The following is a 25638-nucleotide window of genomic DNA, read 5'->3' as shown; positions in this document are numbered from 1 at the left end:
GATAATGGTTCAGGACTGCCCTCCAGTTGTGGTAGGGTGGTTCAGTTGCCTGATAAAAGCTGGAAAGAAACTGTCCCTGAATCTGGAGGTGTGCGTTTTCACATTTCTATACCTTTTGCCTGATGGGAGAGGGGAGAAGAGGGAGTGACCGGGGTGAGACTGGTCCTTGATTATGCTGCTGGCCTTGCCGAGGCAGCATGAGGTATAAATGGAGTAGCTACCAAGATGGTCAACCTTTTGTGAGAGGGTTTGATACTCTCTCTCAACTGCAAGGCGCTCTGTGCAATAAGACCACTCCTCTCAACCTCGAATTAAGTTGCACTTACAAGCTCCTGTCATGCATCTGTTTACCACAAGAAGTAGCTGTACCATATAGAAGAGTATGACCAAGAAAGAAAGACACAGTTGCAGGACCGTTAAGACATACTTAAGCATTTTAGAACCAATATTTTTGGGAATGCAGTAATGTTGCTATGTGAAAAAGTAGTTAATTTGCGCACAGCAAACTTGCACAAAAGGCAATGAGATAAATGACCAGGCAAACAGCTATGAAATTTCAGCAGAGAGTTAAATCTTGGCCCCAGAACCAAGGACACTCCTGCTTCTCAAATAACACCACAAAGTCTTCGCTTCAACGGGGCCTTAGTTTATAATTTCAACTGAAAAATACCTCTGTCAATGTTGCACGAACTTGCCCCTCTACAGTGAGTAATGCAGTCATACAGCATTGTCCAACTTGTTTATGTGACCAAGATGCCTCACCTTAGTTAGACCCATTTGCCCCAGTTTGGGCAATATCCCTATAAACTTTGTACCTATCTAAATTATTATTTATCTACTTCAACCACTTCCATATGCTCGTTCCATATACCCACCACCGTCTGAGTGAAAAAGTTGCCCCTCAGGTTCCTATTGAATTTTTCCCCTCACACCTTACACTCATAGCCTCCAGCTGTTCGATTCCACAACCCTGGAAAAAAGACTGTGCATTCACCCTATCTATTCCCCTCATGTGGGAGAGTCTAGGATCAGAAGCCATAGCCTCAGAATAAAAGGACATACCTTTAAAAAGGAGACGAAGAGGAATCTCTTTGGTCAGAGGACGGTGAATCTGTGGAATTCATTGCATTCATTGCCACAGACGGCTGTGGAGGCCGTCAATGGATATTTTTACAGCAGGGACGAACAGATTCTTAATTATTAAGGATGTCAGGGGTTATGGGGAGAAGGCAGGAGAATAGGGTTGATAGTAAAAGATAGATCAGCCATGATTGAATGGTGGAGTAAACTCGATGGGACGAATAGCCTAATCCTGCTCCTAGAACAGATGGACGTACGATTTTAGACACCTATATGAGATCGACACAATGGAATTCTCTGCCTCAGAAGGCAGTGGAGACCAATTCTCTGAATGCATTCAAGAGATAGCTAGATAGAGCTCTTAAGGATAGCGGAGTCAGGGGGTATGGGGAGAAGGCTGGAACGGGGTACTGATTGAGAATGATCAGCCATGATCACATTGAATGGCGGTGCTGGCTTGAAGGGGCGAATGGCCACCTCCTGCACCTATTGTCTATTGGTGAGTGGTGGATGGTCTGGATGCTTAGTGGGGTCAATGGGGTGCTTTAACTGGAATGGTGTTAAACCTCTTGGGTGCTGTTTAAGCTGCACTCAACTAAGCAAGCATTACACTCCTAGCTACACCGGTTATACTTGGTCAGATGCAGCCTCAAAAATAAGTACAGTAACTACCTACAGATGCCGTAGTACAAATTAAAGCAGTAGAATTAAAGGACGTTCTTTTAGGAAGGAGATGAGGAGAAATTTCTTTAGTCAGAGGGTGGTGAATCTGTGGAATTCTTTGCCACAGACGGCTTGGAGGCCAAGTCATTGGATATTTTTAAGGCAGAGATACGTAGATTCTTGATTAGTTAATAGACAATAGACAATAAGTGCAGGAGAAGGCCATTCGGCCCTTCGAGCCAGCACCGCCATTCTTCATGGCTGATCATTCTCAATCAGTACCCCCTGACTCTGCTATCCTTAAGAGCTCTATCTAGCTCTCTCTTGAATGCATTCAGAGAATTGGCCTCCACTGCCTTCTGAGGCAGAGAATTCCACAGATTTACAACTCTCTGACTGAAAAAGTTTTTCCTCATCTCTGTTCTAAATGGCCGACCCCTTATTTTTAAACTGTGGCCCTTTGTTCTGGACTCCCCCAACATTGGGAACATGTTTCCTGCCTCTAACGTGTCCAACCCCTTAGTCGGAGGTTATGGGGAGAAGGCAGGAGAATGGGGTTAGGAGGGAGAGATAGATCAGCCATGATTGAATGGCAGAGTAGACGATGGGCCGAATGGCCTAATTCTACTGCCGTCAATTATGACCTCATGAGTACATTATCTGTACTACACCACCAAGATGAACTATGCAGTCTGCCAACCAGGTACCAACTGCGTCGGAGTCAATGATCACAGTTCCCATGCTGGTCTCTGGTTGTGATAGAGACCAGAAGGACAGATGGTGAACACATTTGCTTCTGAAACAACATCCCGTGGTTGCCACGGCGACCGGTTACATTGATGAAATAAACAAAATAAAAGCCCTCTCTGGGCTTGCGTCCCAATGTGTTTTACAGACTGCCGCAGTTCACCCCAGTGAAGGGATCAATTCATGCTACTTCTCACCATTTCTCCACTTTCCATACTGAGTTACAGTCAGTTGGGAGGTCACTGAGCTCACTGCAGATGGTGCAATGACTGGAATCCACATTAAGGGATTCGTGCCTGCACATTAGATTTTCACCGAAGATAGACACAGAGTGCTGGAGTAACTCTGCGAGATAGGCAGCATCTCTGGACAGAAGGAATGGGTGACGTTTCAGGTCGTGACTCTTCTTCAGACCGAGAGTCAGGGGAGCGGGAGACTCGAGATACGGACGGGTAAGGTGTGAAAAGGACAGATCAAAGAAGACTATAAGGAAATGTAGAATCATTGTTAGCTGAGGAGAAGGCATCCAATCAGTAAAATTAATCAGAGGTGCGTCGGAAGGAACTGCAGATGCTGGTTTAAACTGAAGATAGACAAAAAAAAACTGGAGTAACTCAGCGGGACACCAGCATCTCTGGAGAGAAGGAATGGGTGTCGTTTCGGGCAGTGACCCTTCTTCAGACAGTGAAACTAGTTGGAGAACTAGGGTGGGGGAAGGATGGAGAGAGAGGGAAAGAAAGGGGTACTTGAAATTTGAGAAATCAATATTAATACCCCAACGCGATTAAATTTTCACCACTGGTGCTCAAAACCTCTCTACCTCAACCCAGCCACAGGTAGGAGGAAGCCTCATAGCCCGCTGAAAAAAAATGCTTTCAGGTTTGTTCGATTCAGTTCAATTCAAATTGGGCGGCACGATGGCGCAACAGTAGAGTTGCTGCCTTACACCCCCAGAGATCCCGGTTTGATCCCGACCAGGTGCTGACTGTACAGTTTGTCCATTCTCCCCGTGAAAACCCCTGTGTGGGTTTTTTCCGGGAGCTCTGGTTTCCTCCCACACTCCAAAGATATTCAGAGTGATACAGTGTGGAAACAGGCCCTTCGGCCCAACTCGCCCCACACCAGCCAACAATGTCCCAGCTACACTAGTCCCCCTTGCCTGCGCTTGGTCCATAACCTTCCAAACCTGTCCTGTCCATGTACCTGTCTAATCGTTTCTTACATGATGGGATTGTCCCAGCCTCAACTACCTCCTCTGGCAGCTTGTTCCACACACCCACCCATACACCCACCACCCTCTGTGTGAAAAGGTTACCCCTCGGATTCCTATGAAATCATTTCCCCTTCACCTTGAACTTATGTCCTCTGATCCTCGATTCCCCTACTCTGGGCAAGAGACTCTGTGCATCTACCCGATCTATTCCTCTCATGATTTTGTACACCTCTATAAGATCTCCCCTCATCCTCCTGCACTTCATGGAATAGAGACCCAGCCTACTCAACCTCTCCCTATAGCTCACGCCCTCTAGTGCTGGCAACAGCCTCGTAAATCTTTTCTAAACCCTTTCAAGCTTGACAATATCTTTCCTATAATATGGTGCCCAGAACTCAACGCAATATTCTAAATGCGGTCTCACCAACGTCTTATACAACTGCAACATGACCTCCCAACTTCTATGTGTAGGAATAAAACGAAGGTAGCACAAATTGCTGGAGTAAGTCAGCAGGTCAGGCAGCATCTTAGTAGAGAAGGAATGGGTGACGTTTCCGGTCGAGACCCTTCTTCAATCTGAAGAAGGGTCTCGACCTGAAACGTCACCCATTCCTTCTCATCTGAAATGCTGCCTGACCCGCTGAGTTACTCCAGCATTTTGTGTCTACCTCCCAACTTCTATACTCAATACTCTGACTGATGAAGGCCAAAGTGCCAAAAGCCTTTTTGACCACCTTATCTACCTGATGCACTGGTTTGTAGGATAATTGGCTTCGGTAAATTGTCCCCAGTGTGAGTAGGATAGTGTTAGTGTGCGGGGATCGCTGGTCGGCGTGGACTTGGTGAGCCGAAGGGCTTGTTTCCACGCTGTACCTCTAAACTAAACTACAAGAGGCCACGTTGCACGCTCCTATTTTAGTTTGCTACATTCTTGTGAGTTATGCAGAATAACAAAAAGTATTAAAGCATAAAGCAAAACAGAAAGCAAAAGCATAAACCTTTAATGTGAGCGAGTACTTAGCTGTAGACACAAAATGCTGGAATAACTCAGCGGGTCAGGCAGCATCTTTGGAGAGAAGGAATGGGTGACGTTTCGGGTCGAGACCCTTCTTCAGACTGACTGCTTAGCTGTGCCTGGGGCAGTGGGAGTTGGCAGGGAGGTCACACTCAGCTGTGTCAGGGGGTTAACACAGAGATGGAGTGCACTGTGGAAATCTGGGCAGTGGGGGCAATGGTGAGAAACATGGCAAACACTCCCCCTTCTCCCCTCTCCCATTGGGCAAGTGTGAAAACGCACCATCTCCAAATACAGGGACAGTTTCTTTCCAGCTGTTATCAGGCAACTGAACCGTCCTACCACAACCAGAGAGCTGTCCTGAACTACCATCTATCTCATTCGTGACCTTCGGACTATTATTGATTGGACTTTACAGATACTCCCCGACTTACGATGCTTCGACTTACGATATTTCGACTTTGCGATGGTGCAAACGGCAGTGACCCGTAGCGAGCCGCAACTCGCTTCCCGCCACGTGTTCACGTGTATTCAATGCATTTCGGCTTACAAAATTTTCGGTTTCCGATGGGTTTCTCGGAATGTAACCCCATCGTAAGTTGAGGGCAGTGGAGGCCAATTCTCTGAATGCATTCAAGAGAGAGCTAGATAGAGTTCTTAAGGATAGCGGAGTCAGGGGGTATGGGGAGAAGGCAGGAACGGGGTACTGATTGAGAATGATCAGCCATGATCACATTGAATGGCGGTGCTGGCTCGAAGGGCCGAATGGCCTCCTCCTGCACCTATTGTCTATTGTCTACTGGCTTTATCTTGCACATTATTCCCTGATCATGTATCTGTACACTGTGAATGGCTTGATTGTAATCATGTATTGTCTTTCTGCTGACTGTTCAGCATGCAACAAAAGCTTTTCACTGTACCTCGGTACACGTGACAATAAACTAAACTGAACTGACGCAGTAAAACGCAATTGCAACAAAGGAAGAAGGTTCCCATAGGAAAGACTAGGGTTCCTGAGGTATAGGGCAATATCCAAGACCACTTACCTGTAATAGGTCCCAAACCAATTAAGTGGTGTGTACAGCTGAATGATGTAGGTTCCAAACAGGACAAAGTCACCGACCTGTGTAGAAAAAGAAAGGCAATCAGGTGCATTATTTAAAATGCTGAGAGACTTTTAATAACATGACCTGTGGGACTAAGCAAGTGAGTGCACAATGTTTTCTCAGATTAGGTGCGACAGGTCACGATGTACACAAAATAAATGTATAAAATACAAGTCTGTACTCCCGACCCTTCCACAGTTTAAGAATTAGAGGGGAATTGAGGAGAAATGTTCTCATCCAGGGAATGGCTAGGGTACCTGAACGGGTAGAAGGCGGCAGAAACTCACCACATACACTTGGTGAGTTGTTATCTCCAAGGCTACAGGCTGGAAGCTGGAGGATAGGATTAGTCAGTAGAGCTTTTACAGCTAGCATGATCATGATCATAGGTAGATAGACATACAGGTTTGTAGGTTAATTGGCTGGGCAAATGTAAAAGTTGTCCCTAGTGGGTGTACGATAGTGTTAATGTGCGGGGATCGCTGGGTGGTGCGGACCCGGTAGGCCGAAGGGCCTGTTTCCGCGCTGTATCTCTAAAAAAAAAAAAAGATACAAAATGCTGGAGTAACTCAGCGGGCCAGGCAGCATCTCTGGAGAGAAGGAATGGGTGACGTTTCGGGTCGAGACCCTTTTTAGTCTGAAGCAGGGTCTCGACCCAAAACATCACCCATTCCTTCTCTGCACAGATGCTGCCTCACCCGCTGAATTACTCCAGCATTTTGTATCTACCTTCGATTTTAACCAACATCTGCAGTTTTTTCCTGCACATGATCATGATCATTTGTATACATTGAGTATGCAAGCAAAGCATTTCACTGTGCCTAGTCACACGTGACAATAAAGTATTCCGTTCCCCTCCATGAGGGGTGGAAGGGCTTGCGTCTATGCCACATATTTCCATGACTGGCAGGAAGGTGCTACTTACCCGAAACCTTTTCTCTGTGACAAAGTAGGCGCAGAGCAGGGATCCAGCTAGCAGCCCAAGACTAATGATCACGTTCTGACTTTGGTTTAAAAGTGGGAGACTTGCAGCAGTTTTCCACTCTGCTACCTAAAGAGGAGTAACATCGAAAGGTATGAGCAGCAGATTCAGGTTCACAATCCAGAATGAGTGAATCGAACATGCTATATTCAAACTCACACAGTGATAATCAGGCACTTGGATCATTTTCTTTATCCATAATTAGTCTACTCATCTCTCAGCTACCTCAACTACATTGAGAGTCATACAGCACAGAAACAGGCCCATCGGCCCAACTTTCTTTCCTATGCCGACCAAGATGCCCCATCTACACTAGTCCCACCTGCCCGTGCTTGGCCTACATCTCTCTAAACCTTTGCTACCCATGTACCTCTCCAAATGTCTTTTTGGAGACCTGCCTCAACCAGCTCCACTGGCAGCTCGTCCACATATTTACCTCCCTCTGAGTGAAAAGGTTGAATCGTTTTAATCGCTGAATCTTTTGCCCCTCACCTTAAACCTATGATTCCCTACTCTGGGTAAAAGTGTGCATTCACCCTATCTATTCCCCTCATGATTATATATACCTCTATAGGATCAGCCCTCAGCCTTCTGGACTCCAAGGAATAAAGTCTTAGCCTGCTCAACCTCTCACTATTACTCAGGCCCTCAAGTCCTGGCAACACCCTTGTAAATATTCTCTGCAGTCTTTCCAGCTTAACATCTTTTCTATAGCAGGATGACCAAAACTGAACATAATATAGTTCATATCCAAATATCCAGGCAGATTATGCTCAATGTTTGTCCTCCAGGGTAGAAAATTCCAAAGTTCCCTGCCTTCCAAGTTAAAAAGTTTAATCTCTTCTCAACCCTATATGGCCAAATCCTTTTCCTGAGACTATGCAGCTGGCCTGAGCTTTCCATTCTGTAGAAGCATTCCTAATTTGAGGAAGAACAGCCTTGCTATTGAGACAGTGCAGCGTAGGTTCACAAGGTTAATCCCTGGGATGGCGAGACTGTCAAATGAGGAAAAATTGGAAAGACTGGGCTTGTAGTCACTGGAGTTTAGAAGGATGAGAGGGGATGTTATTGAAACATATAAAATTATAAAAAGGACTGGACAAGCTAGATGCAGGAAAAATGTTCCCAATGTTGGGGGAATCCAGAACCAGGGGCCACAGTCTAAGTACAAAGCAGAGGCCATTTAAAACTGAGGTGAGAAAAAACTTTTTCATCCAGAAAGTTGTGAATTTGTGGAATTCTCCGCCACAGAGGGCAGTGGAGGTCAATTCACTGGATGAATTTAAAAGAAAGATAGATAAGAGTTCTAGGGGCTAGTGGAATCAAGGGGTATGGGGAGAAGGCACGCACGGGTTACTGATTGTGGATGATCAGCCATGATCACAATGAATTGCGGTGCTGGCTCGAAGGGCCGAATGGCCTCCTCCTGCACCTATTTTCTATGTTTCTATCCCTCTGTGGAAGCAACCTTTCTGCTGGGAATTTTGTCGTCCTTTATATGTGGCAGCATGCGCTGGTATGGCGTACTGGCATCTCTAAACACTATATTGATGGACAGGGGCCAATAGTGGACTGGTACTATTTGGCTACAAAAAAAGCACTGCGTCCAGATTCAATAATTTCTCAATTTTCAACACAGATCCAACCCATATGATGGAAGCAATGTAATCCTCCATACCAGGAGCTGGTCGAAGTGCAGATCTGAGGGCAAGAACGTTGTGGCATTATCAAGAGTTAAATCAATGAAAGAGTTGAACCATTTTGCAGATTTACCACGATTCTGATGTTCTTACCTGATACTTCAGGATGGCATCATTATAACGGTTCACCTCGTAACTCTCAGCATTGTAGTATTTTACCTGGAGGATAAGGAAGATACTGTGGCGTCAGCAGTGCACGTTAGATAAAATGAGGTCCACACTAGTAAAGGGAAATTCAAATGCCTTTGACAGACAACAAAATGCTGGATTAACTCAGCGGGTCAGGCAGCATCTCTGGAGGGAAGGAATGGGTGATGTTTCGGGTCGAGACCCTTCATCAGACTGAGAGTCAGGGGAGAGAGAGTCGAGAGATACGGACGGGTAAGGTGTGAAAACAACAGTTCAAAGCAGATGGTGATAAGAAAAAGTAGAATGGTTCAATGTTAGCTGAGGGGAAGGTGACAACAAGGTATACAATCAGTAATGTTTAATCTGGAGGACATTAGAACTAGTCGGAGAACTAGGATAGGGGAGGTACAGAGAGAGAGGGAAAGCAAGGGTTATTTGAAGTTAGAGAAAGTTAGAGAGCCCTTCCACACCGTGAAGGGCGGTCACGGTGGCGCAATGGTAGAGTTGCTGCCTTATCAATGGTAGCGAATGCAGCGCCGGAGACCTGGGTTCAATCCTGACTATGGGTGCTGTCTGTACGGAGTTTGTACGTTCTCCCCGTGACCTGCGTGGGTTTTCTCCAAGATCTTCGGTTTCCTCCCACACTCCAAAGATTCACAGGTTTGTAGGTCAATTGGCTTGGTAAAATGTAAAAGTTTTCCCGAGTGGGTACAGGATAGTGTTGATGTGCGGGGATCTCTGATCGGCGCAGACCCGGTGTGCCGAAAGGGTCTGTTTCCGCACTGTATCTCTAAACTAAACTAAATCAATAGTATCACAAAATGTTGGAGTAACTCAGCTGGTTAGGCAGCATCTCAGGAGAGAAGGAATGGGTGACGTTTAGGGTCGAGCCCTTCTTCAGACTGATGGATGAGACCCTTCTTCAGACTGAATCAATATTCATTAAACTAAATCAATATTCATTTGGTTGATGCTGTCAGGTGTATTTGTAAAGTAATATTCAGCACTCCAAAATGTCATGGTGTGTGTGTGTCCAGGGTGAGAAAGAAGGAGAAGGAAAATTACCATGGGTTCATGCAGAGCCTTATCTCACTAACGTAATGTTCCCATTCTTCAAACATGGAATAATTCCCAGAATAAGTCAATTGTCAAATAGGCAAATCAGGCATAGAACGTTTGCATACAAACAATGTGCGGACTAACCAGTTAAATCCAAGAATATATTAAAAGAAGAATGCGAAACAGGATATGGAATGGTGAACGGTGATTCGGTACTCCTAGCCAGAGCTACATCAGGCATACAGTATAATGTTCAGCAAACATACTGGAGGTCTTTAGAATGCAACAGGGTGGATATTGGATTTGCAGAAAGCTTTCAAGAAGATGCCACAAGAATCACAGCATACGAGTACACAGGATTGGGACAAAATGATGGCACGTTTCGAAGATTGGCTAACTTATGGAAAACAGAACTGGAGTAAGTGGTTCATTTTTGCATTGACTATCAGTAAGGTGCCGTGGGAATCAATGTTGGGGTTCCAATTATCTAAAAGACTTGGTTGAAGGTCCGAATGTACTGTAGCCAGATTTACTAATGCTAAAACTAGATAGGTTAGCAAGTTGGGAAGAGGATATAAAGAGCCTGAAAAGGAATGAGGAATAATTAAGTTGTCTTCCATTCCTTCAACACGCACCACTCTACTGATAATTCCATTGGATTGCTTCTTAAAAGGGCCGAGAAAGACCTTCTCAATGTCAGAACTTCCCAAAGGTCTTTTACAGCCAATTAAATGAGGACAAGAGTGTGAGTGTACGGATTCTAGGGCCAGGAGTATTGTAACTGATCAATACCCTGTGATGTTGGGCAGCACGGTGGCGCAGTGGTAGAGTTGCTGCCTTACAGAGCTTGCAGCGCCGGAGACCCGGGTTCAATCCCGACTACGGGTACTGTCTGTACGGAGTTTTTGTACGTTCTTCCCGTGATCGCGTGGTTTTTTTTAGTTAGATAGAGCTCTAGGGGCTAGTGGAATCAAGGGATATGGGGAGAAGGCAAGCACGGGTTACAGATTGTGGATGATCAGCCATGATCACAGTGAATGGCGGTGCTGGCTCGAAGGGCCGAATGGCCTCCTCCTGCACCTATTTTCTAGGTTTCTATGTTATAGTCCTTGTGCAGAAACTTCATGATTTTGCAAGAAAGCTTCATAAAGTCACAGAGTGACACGGCGTAGAAACAGGCCCTTCGGCCCAATTTGTCAACACCGGCCAACATGCCCCATCTACACTAGTCCCACCTGCCTGTGTTTGGTCCATATCCCTCGAAACCTGTCCTATCCATGTACCTGTCCAAATGTTTCCTAAACATTGCAATAGTACCTGCCTCAACTACCTCTTCCGGCAGCTTGATCCATACATCTACTTTGCGTGAAAAAGTTACCCCTCAGATTGCCCTACTCTGGGCAAGAGACTCTTGTGTGTCTTCCCGATCTGTTCCTCTCGTGATTTTGTACATCTCTAAAAGATCTTACGCTACAAGGAATAGAGTCCTAGTCTGCTCAACCTCTCCCTATAGCTCAGGCCCTCGAGTCCTGGCAACATCCTTGTAAATCTTCTCTGCAATCTTTCGAGCTCGAGTTCAATTCACTTCAGTTTAGTTTATTGCCACATGTACCGAGGTACAGTGAAAAGCTTTTGGTGTGTGCTAACCAGTCAGCAGAAAAACAATACATGATTGCAATCGATGCATTTACAGTGTATAGATACATGATAAGGGAAAGACACCATCTTTCCTCTAACATGGTGCCCAAAACTGAACACGGATCTCTAAATGCGGCCTCACCAGCATCTTATACAAGTGCAACATGACCTCCCAACTTCATTGTTGCAATATCACTCCAATGCAACACATGCCACTTGGGCTAAATGATTCATCTGTTCTGTGCAATCCATTAGCAGAAAGAGCTACTTTCAAACTATAGTGCACCAGATGCGAGCAAATAATCCTGCTTTACCTGAACAGTACTATTTAAACCCAAATATGCTTTGATGTCTACTTGTATCCAGTAGCAGAGCAAAAGGTTTCTTGGGAAAATGTGAGGAGGAGGAGGTGGCAAACGTCAAAACCTTTGATGACTTTCCAGAATGCTGCAAGGCACAGGGTTGGAGTTTCTGAGGTAAAAACACGTTGCACTGTCTTCAACTCATCACGTCCTGCAGCTTGTAAAATACAAGTCCGTATTAATCTAACTCACTTCTTCCCAACAGAAGGCAGCAATGTGTGAGAATTACTTGTTCTATCTGGAACATATGACAATAAATCACTCTTGACAGTTATTTAGGATGGCCTCAATTGACCAAATCCCATGAAAACTGTAAGCAATCTTTATCCTAATGTATCCATTTGCAATTTTTTAATCAAAACATCAAGTCCTGTAACATGAGAGGAAACAAGTTTAAGGTATCGTCTTTATGGGGACTGGCAGGACTTAGTTCATGTCACAAGTTGCCTGGAGTGCTGATCAGACCACCTTGAAGAAGGGTCTCGACCCGAAACGTCACCCATTCCTTCTCTCCAGAGAGGCTGCCTGACCCGCTGAGTTACTCCAGCATTTTGTGAGACCACCTTTGGAGTATTGTGAGCAATTTTGGGCCCCATATCTGAGGGGGGATGTGCTGGCATTGGAGAGGGTCCAGAGGATGTTTACAAGAATAATCTTAGGAATGAGTGGGTTAACATATGATGAGCGTTTGACAGCACTGAGCCTGTACTCGCTGGAGTTTAGAAGGATGAGGGAAGACCTCACTGAAACTTACCAAATAGTGAGCGGCCTGGATAGAGTGGATGCAGAGAGGATGTTTCCACTAGTGGGAGAGTCTAGGACCCGAGAGCACAGCCTCAGAATTAAAGGACGTACCTTTAGAATGGAGATGAGGAGGAATTCCTTTAGTGGGAGGGTGGTAAATCAGTGGAATTCATTGCCACAGAAGACTTGTGGAGGCCAAGTCAATGGATATTTTTAAAGCGAAGTTTGATGGATTCTTGATTGGTAATGATGTCAAAGGTTATGGGGAGAAGACAGGAAAATGGGGTTGAGAGGGATTGGCAGATCAGCCATGATTGAATGGCGGAGTAGACTTGATAGCCAAATGGCCTAATTCTGCTTATTTATGAACTTATGAGTGTCAACATGTTGCTCCTACTTTTTAACCATTGCCCAGTGAAGAGCAATTTTACAGCCAGTAGGCTTTGAGCACTATTTTGGTCTCCTAAGTTGATGAAGGACGTCCTTGCTATTGAGGCAGTGCAGCGAGATTGATCACTGGCATGGCGGGAGTCATATGAGGAAAGATTGGAAAGACTGGACTTTTATTCACTGTAGTTTAGAAGGATGAGAGGGGATCTTATAGAGACATATAAAAAGACTGTACAAGCTGGAATAAAGGGGAGGCCATTTAAAACTGAGGTGAGAAGAAACTTTTTCACCCAGAGAGTTGTGAATTTGTGGAATTCTCTGCCACAGAAAACAGTGGAGGCCAATTCACTGGATGAATTTAAAAGAGAGTTAGATAGAGCTCTAGGGGCTAGTAGAATGAAAGGATATGGGGAGAAGGCAGGAACGGGTTACTGATTGTGGATGATCAGCCATGATCACAATGAATGGCAGTGCTGGCTCGAAGGGCCAAATGGCCTCCTCCTGCGCCTATTTTCTATGTTTCTATGTTTCTATTCCAGAGGCTAGTGTTGGCATTCTAATGCAATAAAGGAACCGGTAACTTCTAGAAGTACCTGCTTTTGGAAATGACTTGGAATTAGTTATCCAGTTGAGTGGGCATAAATAAAACCTGCCATATCTGATGAACAGGGAAATTCTCCCTGAAGATCTTGCAAAAGGTGCAGAAGTGTGAAACACACCTCCAGATTTCTTCCCAGCGACTATCAGGCAACTGAGTCATCAAGTCTCGGACATGGTAGTGAGCAACACAAGGGGCCCCACAGGGGAAAGTCCTCTCACCCTTCCTGTTCACCATCTACACCTCAGACTTCAGATATAACCCAGACTCCTGCCACCTGCAGAGATTTTCGGATGACTCTGCAATTGTGGGCTTCATCAGTGAGGGGAGGGATGTTGAATACAGAGGTAAAGTCAATGACTTTGTTTAGTGGTGTGGGCTGAATCACCTGCAGCTCAACACCGACAAGACTAAGGAGTTAGTGGTGGACTTTAGGAGGAGAGGAACACCCGTCTCCATCAATGGTGTGGATGTGTAGTTTACCAAGGAGTACAAATACCTGGGAGTGTACCTGGACAGTAAACTGGACTGGTCCAGGAATGCTGTGGCCCTGTACAAGAAGGGACAGAGCTGGCTGTACTTTTTGAAAAGGTTCCGTTCCCTCAACATCTGCAGTAAGATACTACAGATGTTCCATCAATTGCTGGTAGCCAGTGCCATCTTCTTCGCTGTCATGTGATGGGGCAGCAGAGCGAAGGCCGCGGATGCCAACAAGATTAACAAACTCATCAGGAATGCTGATGACTTAGACGAAGGGATTAAAAGTACCATTAGCAAATTTGCAGATGATACTAAGCTGGGGGGTAGTGTGAATTGTGAGGAAGATGCAATAAGGCTGCAGGGTGACTTGGACAGGTTGTGTGAGTGGGCGGATACATGGCAGATGCAGTTTAATGTAGATAAGTGTGAGGTTATTCACTTTGGAAGTAAGAATAGAAAGGCAGATTATTATCTGAATAGTGTCAAGTTAGGAGGAGGGGGAGTTCAACGAGATCTGGGTGTCCTAGTGCATCAGTCAATGAAAGGAAGCATGCAGGTACAGCAGGCAGTGAAGAAAGCCAATGGAATGTTGGCCTTCGTAACAAGAGGAGTTGAGTATAGGAGCAAAGAGGTCCTTCTACAGTTGTACCGGGCCCTGGTGAGACCGCACCTGGAGTACTGTGTGCAGTTTTGGTCTCCAAATTTGAGGAAGGATATTCTTGCTATGGAGGGCGTGCAGCGTAGATTCACTAGGTTAATTCCCGGAATGGCGGGACTGTCGTATGTTGAAAGGCTGGAGCGATTGGGCTTGTATACACTGGAATTTAGAAGGATGAGGGGGGGATCTTATTGAAACATATAAGATAATTAGGGGATTGGACACATTAGAGGCAGGAAACATGTTCCCAATGTTGGGGGAGTCCAGAACAAGGGGCCACAGTTTAAGAATAAGGGGTAGGCCATTTAGAACGGAGATGAGGAAGAACTTTTTCAGTCAGAGAGTGGTGAAGGTGTGGAATTCTCTGCCTCAGAAGGCAGTGGAGGCCAGTTCGTTGGATGCTTTCAAGAGAGAGCTGGATAGAGCTCTTAAGGATAGCGGAGTGAGGAGGTATGGGGAGAAGGCAGGAACGGGGTACTGATTGAGAGTGATCAGCCATGATCGCATTGAATGGCGGTGCTGGCTCGAAGGGCTGAATGGCCTACTCCTGCACCTATTGTCTATTGTCTATTGTCTATTGCTGGTTCCGTCCTGGGGGCGGAGTTGAATTCATGGGAGGTGGTCTTGGAGCCTAGAATGCTCCTCGTCTGTGGAGCATCCTGGACAATACAGCTCACCCCCTCCATGACACACTGGTCAACTTGAGGAGTACCATCAGCAACAGACTGGTTCCACCAAGATGCAGTACAGAACGCTACAGGAGATCCTTCTTCCCTGTGGCTATCAAACTGTACAACCCCTCCCCCTTCTATCCTAGGGTAGACTGACTCCCCTTCCCCCCTCCCCCCCTATGTTACACATTCCCAATCCTTTCATTCGTCACTTTAATTTCATATTTCACGTATCTTGGTGATTTATGACTGTTGGTAGATCAATTTCCCTCCTGGGATAAATAGAGTTCTATCGTATCGTATCGTATCCTACCACAACCAGGGAGCAGTGCTGTGAACACTGTGAATGGCTCGATTGTAATCATGTATTGTCTTTCTGCCTTCTGCAAGTGTGGGGACCCAACACAGACAGTGGAGCACATAGTCACCAGTTGCCCCAAATACTGGCCACCGAATGGTGAACGAGGTCTGATTGACCTGGACGATGACAGGTTGGCCTGGCTCACCTCAAGGAGCTGCAGGTCTAAAAGACATACGACAGAAGAAGAAGTCTTTCTGCTGACTGGATAGAACACAACAAAAGCTTCTCACTGTACCTCGGTACACATGACAATAAACAAAACTGAAATATTTAATCCCCAATTACCATGCATAAAAACAAACTTAACTGATTATTATTACTATGCTGGTATATTCAGAGCAGCACGGTGGTGCAGCGGTAGAGTTACTGTCTTACTGCACTTACAGAGCCAGAGACGCGGGTTCCATCCCGACTATGGGTGCTGTCTGTACGGAGTTTGTACATTCTCCCGTGACCTACATGGGTTTTCTCCGAGATCTTCGGTTTCCTCCCACATTCCAAAGACGTACAGGTTTGTAGGTTAATTGGCTTTGTATAAATGTAAATTGTTCCTAGTGTGTGTGTAGGATAGTGTTAATGTGTGGGAATTGCTGGTTGGTGCGGACTCGTGGATTGAAGGGCCTGTTTCCGCGCTCTATATCTAAACTAAATATGCTGGTATGCTTGTTGTGGTGGTTTCTGCAGACAAGTCCTTCATTGGCTGTGAAACACTTTGGGTGATCGAGGCTGGGAGAGGTAGAAACAGACACGATTTTATTTCCTTAGTGAATGAGGTAAAATTGAAGCACTGCTACAATCAATAGAAACAAGGAACTGCAGATGATAGTTTACCAAGGAAAGATACAAAATGCTGGAGTAAGAGTGGGTTTGGCAGCATCCCTAGAGAACATGGATGAGTGACATTTCAGGCCAGGACCTTTCTTCAGGGATGCTGTTTGACCCACTGAGTTACTCCAGCATTTTGTGTCTTTCACCACTGCATTCAGATCACTATGAATTAGTCAAGACTGAACAAAGGTTAAAAGAAAAATCAAACCTTTGGGAAGATAATCTATCACATCACTCTCCTCTCTTTCTTCATCAATCACATGACATCTCCCCTCTCCCCACCCACCACCTGGGGAGAGGGGAGATGTCATGTGATTGATGAAGAAAGAGAGGAGAGTGATGTGATAGATTACTCTATCACGTAGAGTAATCTATCACATTATTCTATGTGTCGAGTACGTAGAGCACCTTGCTATCTCTTTGTTAGCAAGTTGCTATATCTTTGTTAGCTATTTGTCCCAGCTAACAATTACAATTATATCCCTCCATTTGCTGTCCCCTTCAAAACAATCTTTCATTTGCCTGTCAATTTTAGTTTAGTTTAGAGAAACAGCGCAGAAACAGACCCTTCGGCCTACCAAGTCCATGCTGACCAGTGATCCCCGCACACTAATACTATCCAACATACACAATTTACAGTTATACAAAGCCAATTAATCTACAAACCTTGACGTCCTTGGAGTGTGGGAGGAAACCGGAGCACTCAAAGAAAACCCACACAGGACATAGGGAGAATGTACAAACCACGTACAGTCAGCACCTGTAGTCAGAATCAAACCCAGGTCTCTGTAAGGCAGCAACTCTACATCTTCAACTTCAGAAAATCAATGTTACCGTTTCAAAGTTGAGCAAAGAGTCAACGGCCTTCGACTTTGCCTCGTTGTCCCTGGTATTCATTTCTCTCCTGTACTTTGTTCTCCATTCAGTTATCAGAATTGTTGTGGCTGTGAACCAACGGTACAACAACAGCATGAAACAGTGATCCAACTTACGTAAATACATTCTGCAAGCCCAGAGTCATTGCACGAGTGGAAATTGGGGCAGCAATCTCAATTGCCTACTATTCACAGCAGGGAAAAGCACTCTCGTCAAATTGCTCACATTCTTTATCTGGTGTCTTTGTTCATTTTTTGGTACTTTCTTTCGGAAGGTTAGTGATGTTGAAAAGAGTGCATTAAAGATACACCGATCAGCCAAAACATTATGACCTGATGAGCCAAAACATTATGCCCACCTGCCTACTATGCTGTTGGTCCTCCGAGTGCAGCCCCATACGTAGCAGGGTGCGATGCACTGTGTATTGTGCCACATTCCTCCCGTGACCACCATTAATATTGTCTGTGACTTGTGCCACAGTAGACCTTCTGTCGGTTCGGACCAGACGGGATAGCCTTCGTTGCCCTCGCGCATCGATGAGCCTTGGGCGCCCAACACCCTGTCGCCGGTTTGTCCCTCCTCGGACCACTGTCGGTCGGTACTCACCACTGCTGACCGGGAGCACCCCACAAGCCTTGCCATTTCAGAGATGCTCTGACCCAGTCGTCTGGCCATAACAATTTGGCCCTTGTCAAAGTCGCTCAGGTCTTTAGTCCTGCCCATTTCTCCTGCATCCAACACATCAACTTCAAGGACTGACTGTTCACTTGCAGCTTAATATATCCCACCCCTTGAGAGGTGCAATTGTAAAAAGATCATCAATGTTATTCACTTCGCCTGTCAGTGATCATAATGTTTTGGCTGATCGGTGTTTACCATAATATCAAGAAGGTCTTCAGTTATTGGAATGGCTGGAGAAGCAGAGGAGGTTAGATTTGCAGCAGATTTGACAGAGATACGGTATTTAAAACCACGATCTGTGTAAGCGAATAAATAGTCATGAAGTCGTACAACAAGGAAACAGATTCATCAATGCCGACCAAGATGCCCTATTTGCCCGTGTTTGGCCCGTATCCTTCTAAGCATTTCCCGTTCCATCTAACTATCTAACTACCCAAGTGTGTTTTAAATGTGTAAGAAGAAACTGCAGATACGGGTTTAAACTGAAGATAGACACAAAAAGCTGGAGTAACTCAACGGGACAGGCGGCATCTCTGGAGAGAAGGATTGGGTGAGGTTTCGGGGTCGAGACCATTCCTAAGATATCTGCAGGCAGACTGTGAGAGCTAAACAAATATTACTGCACTGAAGAAGGGTCTCAACCTGAAACGTCACCCATTCTTCGCTTCAGAGATGCTGTCTGTTTCGCTGAGTTACTCCAGCATTTTGTGTCTACCCAAGAATATTGGTACACATGACAATAAAAAAAAACATACCTATTCCAATAAAAATAAAACTGCTTGAGGAACTCTGTGGATCGGTCAACATTTGAAGGAGGGGAATGTACACGTGTTTGAGTTTCAAACCCTTCTTCAGACTGATTGTTTAATTACTCGTGATTCTAACAACGACACTCACTTGCAATGTGTCTTTTACATAGAATTTCAAACTGTTGTTCAGAAGGTCCTGACCCAAAATGTTTTCTGTACATCCATCCATAGCTGCTGTCTGACTTGCTGAGGTCCTCCAGGACTTTGTTTTTTGTAGAAAAAAAGTGAAATGGCTAGACATGTTTGTTCTTCACTTAGTTTTTTCAAATTAAGACAATGTTCCTGCATTCAAATTTTCCCTCAGTGGGAAAATATTCTCAACATAAACTCTCAAGTACCCTTAAAAAAATTGTAGGTTTCATTGAGATCATCTGTCATTTCTTTTACAGAACACAAAGTGTTGGAATAACTCAGCAGGTCAGACACCATCTCTGGAGGACATGGATAGCCACTCAGGCCAGCTGAATGACTCCAGCCTTCCGTGTTCTACGCACGATTCCAGCATCTGCAGTTTCTTATGTGCCATTTCTTTTGAACAGATTGAGCATTTAGTCAACAATTACTCTTTTGTCCTATGATTAGATAGGTAGGAGAACTAACTGGATCTGTCTTTCTACTCTAACAATTTCCACGTTTCTACAGCTTACAGAAGCCAAGTCACGCTCTCATTCACTTCTCATTCGCTACTATAAACAATGCAGTGAAGTGTCAGCTTACTTCTCTTGCAATGACTCTCCTGACAATCAGCTCTTTGATATAAGACATTACAAACACAGGAAAGTGTGGCTGGGCACAACCCCCTCAATTACCTACTGTGGGGAACATGTCACATTCTCCGGTTTCAGCCCTTTGTCAATAAGAGGTGAAATGGTTCTCTTTCATGTTTCCTGAATCTCAGACATTAAAGACAAACAGCTGGCCTTTCTAACAAAGGCAGTGATGTTCGATTACATGGAAAAGCCCTAGAGTTTGCTCTTTAGGCTTCATCTGAGCAGGCACTCTCCCAAGAACACAGGATTTAATTATCATCAGAAAGCATTTTTTCCGCTCTTAAGAGTGACTTACTGATGTAAGATGAGACCACTTTAAAGGCCGGAGATTCCATTGTGACAGACAGTCAAAACACAAATCAATTCAGCATCACATGCCCTTAACGAACAGGAACTGTTACTATCTACAATCACTTAAAGTGGCGCAGTCTTCTTCTTCCAGGAACTATTCTTCCTCATCAAACATCCCCGCAACAGATGGATTAAAAGTAGAGTGAAACTTCCTCCAAACTATCCTGTCAAACACTCCCAAAGCCGATTGGTACTTCAAATTACCCGAAACATCCGTTCTTTCCTCCACACGTGGATGCAGTGTGGTTCAATTTACAAAATGCATTGCAATTACTCACCTACCCTATTCTATCAGCCTTTTAAACCTGTGACATCCACCACCAAAGAGGACAAGAATACATGGGAACGCTAATACCTGCATTTGGGCGGCACGGTGGCGCAGCGGTAGAGTTGCTGCCTTACAGCGAATGCAACACCGGAGACTCAGGTTCGATCCTGACTACGGGTGTGTAAGATTTGAGAAGTTTTCCCTCATTCGGAAAGCAACACCAAACCAAAGAGCTGCAGTTTGGACATTTTAAACGAGAGACTGGGGCTGATAGCGGAGAAAGGCTGCGGTCAGTTTACCAAGGGATGTTACAATCTGTGGGTCCTAAAATGGCCGCAGGACCTCGTGACCAGCCACAAAAAGCAAAAACCTTACAGCCTAGTCTCTAGGTTTCTGCAAAGCCACGGCCAGAACAATGGATGGGTATTGGCCATGCAGAAACCTACGAAACCAGGTCGAAGTCCAGACACTGGGGCGCTGACATCAGCACACTCACAATGCCCCAAGCCGACCTACACAGTTAATCTCGTTAAGGGGGCACAATAGCCCATAGAACATTACCTTGTAGGTGATGGGAAACCAGTTAAACCCATCACCTCGCAACGAAATACCAATTAACACCGTCTGGCCATCCCCGGTACCCCCGGACATAAGCGCAGATCAGAGAGAAAACTCATACATATCTTTTAAACAAAGAGATCCCAAGATCTGGCGGGAGATAGGACGGGTCAGAATAGTATAACTGGCCACGACTTTTGGGTTTTAAACTCAACAAGTCAAACGGATGCAGGAGGAAGAAAAGACAGGGAAGTCAAACGGATGCAGGAGGAAGAAAAGACAGGCAAGAAGAAGCGAAGTGCAAGAGAGAGGAACCGGCACGCAACTCGAGAAGAAATACTGCAAGAGAACCTGCAAGGAACGCAAGAAACGGAAGGAAGAAACTCAGGGGACAAGCACGACCCTCACGGAAAGCAGCGGAGAAGCAGCACGAACAGCCAATAACCCCAGTAATAGCCCCATGGTGAGCATGTACTCCGATCCTGCATATCCTGGACATAGTTTAGTGTAGAGGGGAGGGTGGTTTGAATAAACGTGGGTGTGTAAAGGAATATGTGTTGGTCAATTTTGCGATGTGTCATACGTTCCCCATCTTACAGTCTTGTAGAACTGTGCGTTTTAGAATTCATAGTCAAAAGTATTCATGTAATTTGGTATGTGTCTTATAGATATGTCTTATAGAACTGTATAAGTATTCATGGACAATAGTCCCAAGCGCTCAATAAAAGCCTTTTCCATTTAAATCCTGGTCTTCAAATCTGGTCTGGTTGAATTTTCTGCACTATAAACGCTCCTGCATCTAAGTCCAGTGTCTAGAACCGTAGGGGGTGAGTGGGTCGAACCACTCACGGGGAACCAGTGTGCGCGGCCTGGTCAAGGGATCAGAGCAAGGCACGGGGACCTTAGGTCGGGCGAAAGCTCGGCGCAGAAACCCCTTACAGGTGCTGTCTGTACGGAGTTTGTACGTTCTCCCCGTGACCTGCGTGGGTTTTCTCCGAGATCTTCGGTTTCCTCCCACACTCCAAAGACGTACAGGTTTGTAGATTCATTGGCTGGGCAAATGTAAAAATTGTCCCTAGTGGGTATAGGATAGTGTTAGTGTGCGGGGATCGCTGAGCGGCGCGGACCCGGTGGGCCGAAGGGCCTGTTTCTGCGCTGTATCTCTAAAATAAAAAATAAAAATCTTCCCATCCAAGCCTCACACACCATCCTGACCTGGAAATATATCACTGTTCTAACATTGGCATTGAGTCTAAACCACGGATCCCTCTCCCGGTCACTCCCTCTACATCCCTCTCCCATCACGCACGAGGAACAGAGGTTTGAAACATGCATCTGCAGATTCAGGGACAGTTTCTTCTCAGCTGTTATCAGGCAACTGAACCATCCTACCACCAACTAGAGAGCAGCCTGGCCTCCCATCTACCTCATTGAAGACCCTTGGACTATCTTTAATCAGACTTTATCTTGCACTAAACCTTATACCCTTTATCCTGTATCTGTACACTGCGGATGGCTTGATTGTAATCGTGTATAGTCTTTTTGTTGACTGGATAGCATACAACAAAAATGGTTTTCAATGTAACTCGGTCCATGTGACTATAATAAACTAAACTAAGAAAGACTGTGGTGGTGAAAATCAACGGCTCTCTATCACCTTCCCAAGAGCAATTTGAGAAGGGCAACAAATGCTTAGTTCAGTTTAGTTTAGTTTATTATCACGTGTACCGAGGTTGCCTGCTAACCAGTCAGCGAAGACAACACATGATTACAATCGAGCCATTCATAGAGTATAGATAGGTGATAAGGGAATAATGTTTAGTGCAAGATAAAGCCAGTAAAGTCTGAACAAAGATAGTCCGAGGGTCTCCAATGAGGTAGATGATAGGTCAGGACCGCTCTGTAGTTGTTCGTAGGACGGTTCAGTCGCCTAATAACAGCTGGGAAGAAACTGTCCCTGAATCTGGAGGTGTGCGTTTTCACACTTCTGTGCCTCTTGCCTGATGGGAGAGGGGAGAAGAGGGAGTGACCGGGGTGCGACTCGTCCATGATTATGCTGCTGGCCTTGCCGAGGCAGCGTGAGGTGTAGATGGAGGCGATGGAAGGAAGGTTGGTTTGTGTGAAGGTCTGGACTGGATCCACAATTCTCTGCAATTTCTTGCGGTCTTGGGTGGAGCTGTTCCCAAACTGTGCTGGCCTTACCAGCAGCACTAAGATCTTGAAAAATGAACAAGTGAAGCAAAGCTCCCTCAACAATACCCCATTATATTGGTGTTGGTTTATAATTGTCACGTGAACTGAGGTACAGTAAAAAGCATTTGTTTGTGTGCTATCCTATTAAATCAAAGAATTCTCTGCATGAGTACAATCAAGTATAAAAGTGTAGGAAGGAACTGCAGATGCTGGTTTAACCAAAGATAGACACAAAAAGCTGGAGTAACTCAGCGGGACAGGCAGCATCTCTGGAGAGAAGGAATTGGTGACGTTTCGGGTCTCGATCTGAGACGTCACCCATTACTTCAGCTTTTTGTCTATCACAAGTATAAAAGGTAATGCAAAGAGAAAAATACCACAGTGTAGAATAGTTTTGCAGCATTGTAGTGTAAAAGTTTGAGAGAAAAAGTCCAGCTCTGAAATGCAGCTGGTTGGAAGATCCAGTCTACCCTCGAATTTCTGGCTGGACTATTCAGTCGGCTGAAGACAGATGAGGGGAACATGTTCCTGAATCTGGTGGCCCGTGCTTTAAAGCTTTTGTATTTTCTGCCCAATGGGAAAGGTGAGAAGAGACAATGATCAGTCCGAAAAAACTCCTTGATTATGTTGGCTGCTTTCCCAAGGCAGCGTGACGCATAGATGGAGTTGATGGTGGGGAGTCTGGTCTGTGTGATGGACTAGACTACATCCACAACACTACAATTTCTTGCGATCCTGGGCAAACCTGTTCTAAACCCAAGTTTGTGATGCATCACAGTGGTTTGCTTTCTACTGTGCATCAGTCAAAGCCCAGATTTCCAGGGTGGAAATGCAAGTTCAACGTAAGGAACAAGAAGGGCGGCATGGGGGCGCAGCAGTAGAGTGCTGCTTTACAGCGAATGCAGCACTGGAGACCCCGTTCGATCCCGACGAAGGGCCAAATAGCCTACTTCTGCCTACAGATCTACAATATTGTCTATTGTACGGAGTTTGTACGTTCTCCATGTGACCTGCATGGGTTTTCTCCGAGATCTTCAGTTTCCTCCCACACTCCAAAGACGTACAGGTTTGTAGGTTAATTGGCTTGGTAAATGTAAAAATTGTCTCTGGTGTGTGTAGGATTGTGTTAATATGCGTGGACCACTGGTCGGCGCGGACCCGGTGGGCCGAAGGGCCTGTTTCCGCGCTGTAACTCTAAACTAAACCAAACTAAAGAAGCCGTATTTTCATTAAATCCATTGTTCAATTCCATGTGTAGAAGGGCAGAGCCTCCCAGCTAATGCATTATTTCTATTTACTATAGCTGGTGTGCCCATGGTTTCAATTTGTTGGTTGCCTGCTAATCACTGCAGCGTTTTAGGCTGTGCCCCATTAGGATCTCGGTATTTTTTAGGGTGCTTCTATCCCTATGGATAGGTTACATTAAACCCTGATGTGCTCAGGCAGAGGACATTCTAAAATCATGCAGCTTTTTAAGTTGCTGCAAAAAACCTTGCCTGAGAAAAAAGTAGCTTACCATATTTGTGTAAGTAATAATTGCAGATGCTGATTTAAACCGAAGATAGACACAAAATGCTGGAGTAACTCTGCGGGACAGACAGCATCTCTGGAGAGAAGGAATGGGTGACGTTTCGGGTAGAGACACTTCTTCAGTATGAAGGGTGAAATGACACCCATTCCTTCTATCCAGAGATGCTGCCTGTCCCATTGATTTAGTCCATTATTTTAGTCTATCACAGCTAACCATTAGTTACTGTCAGCCCATGCTTTAAATAGCCTGACGTCTCTCAGAGTAATTGAGATGTCCAGCACAGAAACTCATTAGTCCACCACCACCATGTCAACCTTTTTGCCCATCCATACAAACCCCAGTTGCCTGCATTAGGAGCATGTCCTTTTATATCTTGCCTATTTCATTGTATGTCTAAATGTCTCTTAAACACAGTAATTACATCTGATAACTCAAGGTAGGAAAACGTGTGTTTTTGGTTTAAAACTTATTTGCAGTGCACTTCCTCCGGCAGCATGTTCCAGATCTCAAACATTATCAGTGTAAAATATTGTCCCTAAGATCCACTTTAAACCTCCTTCCTCTCACTTTAAAACCATGCCCTCTTGTTTTTGACACTCCTACCACGAGGATTAGATTTTATCCAGGTTTAGATTAACACCATAAACGCCTCTCATAATGTTATACATTTATCTATCTTACAGAGACTTTTTAAACCATTGATAGCAGTCAACACTCAAGAAGGTATAAAGGAAAAATGTATAGGATAGGATACTTACTCAAGTAGAGCACCATGCATATAAAGACAATGAGTCCAAACCAGGCATTGAAATATGTACTGAAGTAAATGATGGCGATGACAATATCAGCAATCGTTGGGACGATGTTGAAAATAATGTAGCTGGAAAATAAAGTTTATTTATTAAATCAAGCAAAATTACAACCATTAAATCAAAAGCACAAACTGCTGGAAATAGTCAGTAAATTAGAAAGCGTTTGTGAAGAGAAAAACAAAGGTGTTCATTGCCTGAATAACGTTTGGATTAAGTTCCTGTATTAATAAACACTGGCTTCTGACCAGCAACAATCTTGAAACTTAGAAACCTGTGGCATTTTGTGCATAACTGCTGACATTTGCCAGGACTCGAGTGTCTGAGCTATTGGGAGAGGTTGAGTAAGCTGGGACTCTACTCTTTGG

At 45.0% G+C, this 25638-nt stretch overlaps 1 protein-coding gene across 2 annotated transcripts in view; it reads right to left on the bottom strand.

The window, feature by feature from the left end:
- The window catches only part of abcb6a (ATP binding cassette subfamily B member 6 (LAN blood group) a), a 164680-nt gene that overhangs the window by 96000 nt on the left and 43042 nt on the right, over window positions 1–25638 (bottom strand). For both annotated transcript variants that reach the window (XM_078403249.1, XM_078403248.1), the window contains exons 7-11: window positions 25220–25341; window positions 17259–17368; window positions 8600–8665; window positions 6750–6875; window positions 5765–5841 (exon numbers count right to left, since the gene is read on the bottom strand). In XM_078403249.1, the coding sequence (XP_078259375.1) occupies window positions 5765–5841; window positions 6750–6875; window positions 8600–8665; window positions 17259–17368; window positions 25220–25341 (501 nt within the window). The remainder of the gene's footprint in view (window positions 1–5764; window positions 5842–6749; window positions 6876–8599; window positions 8666–17258; window positions 17369–25219; window positions 25342–25638) is intronic.

This window comes from Rhinoraja longicauda, chromosome 8 (genome assembly GCF_053455715.1).
Source record: "Rhinoraja longicauda isolate Sanriku21f chromosome 8, sRhiLon1.1, whole genome shotgun sequence".
NCBI lineage: Eukaryota > Metazoa > Chordata > Chondrichthyes > Rajiformes > Arhynchobatidae > Rhinoraja > Rhinoraja longicauda.
The sequence above is the reverse complement of the archived record's forward strand: the minus strand, read 5'-3'. Positions and strand labels throughout refer to the sequence as shown.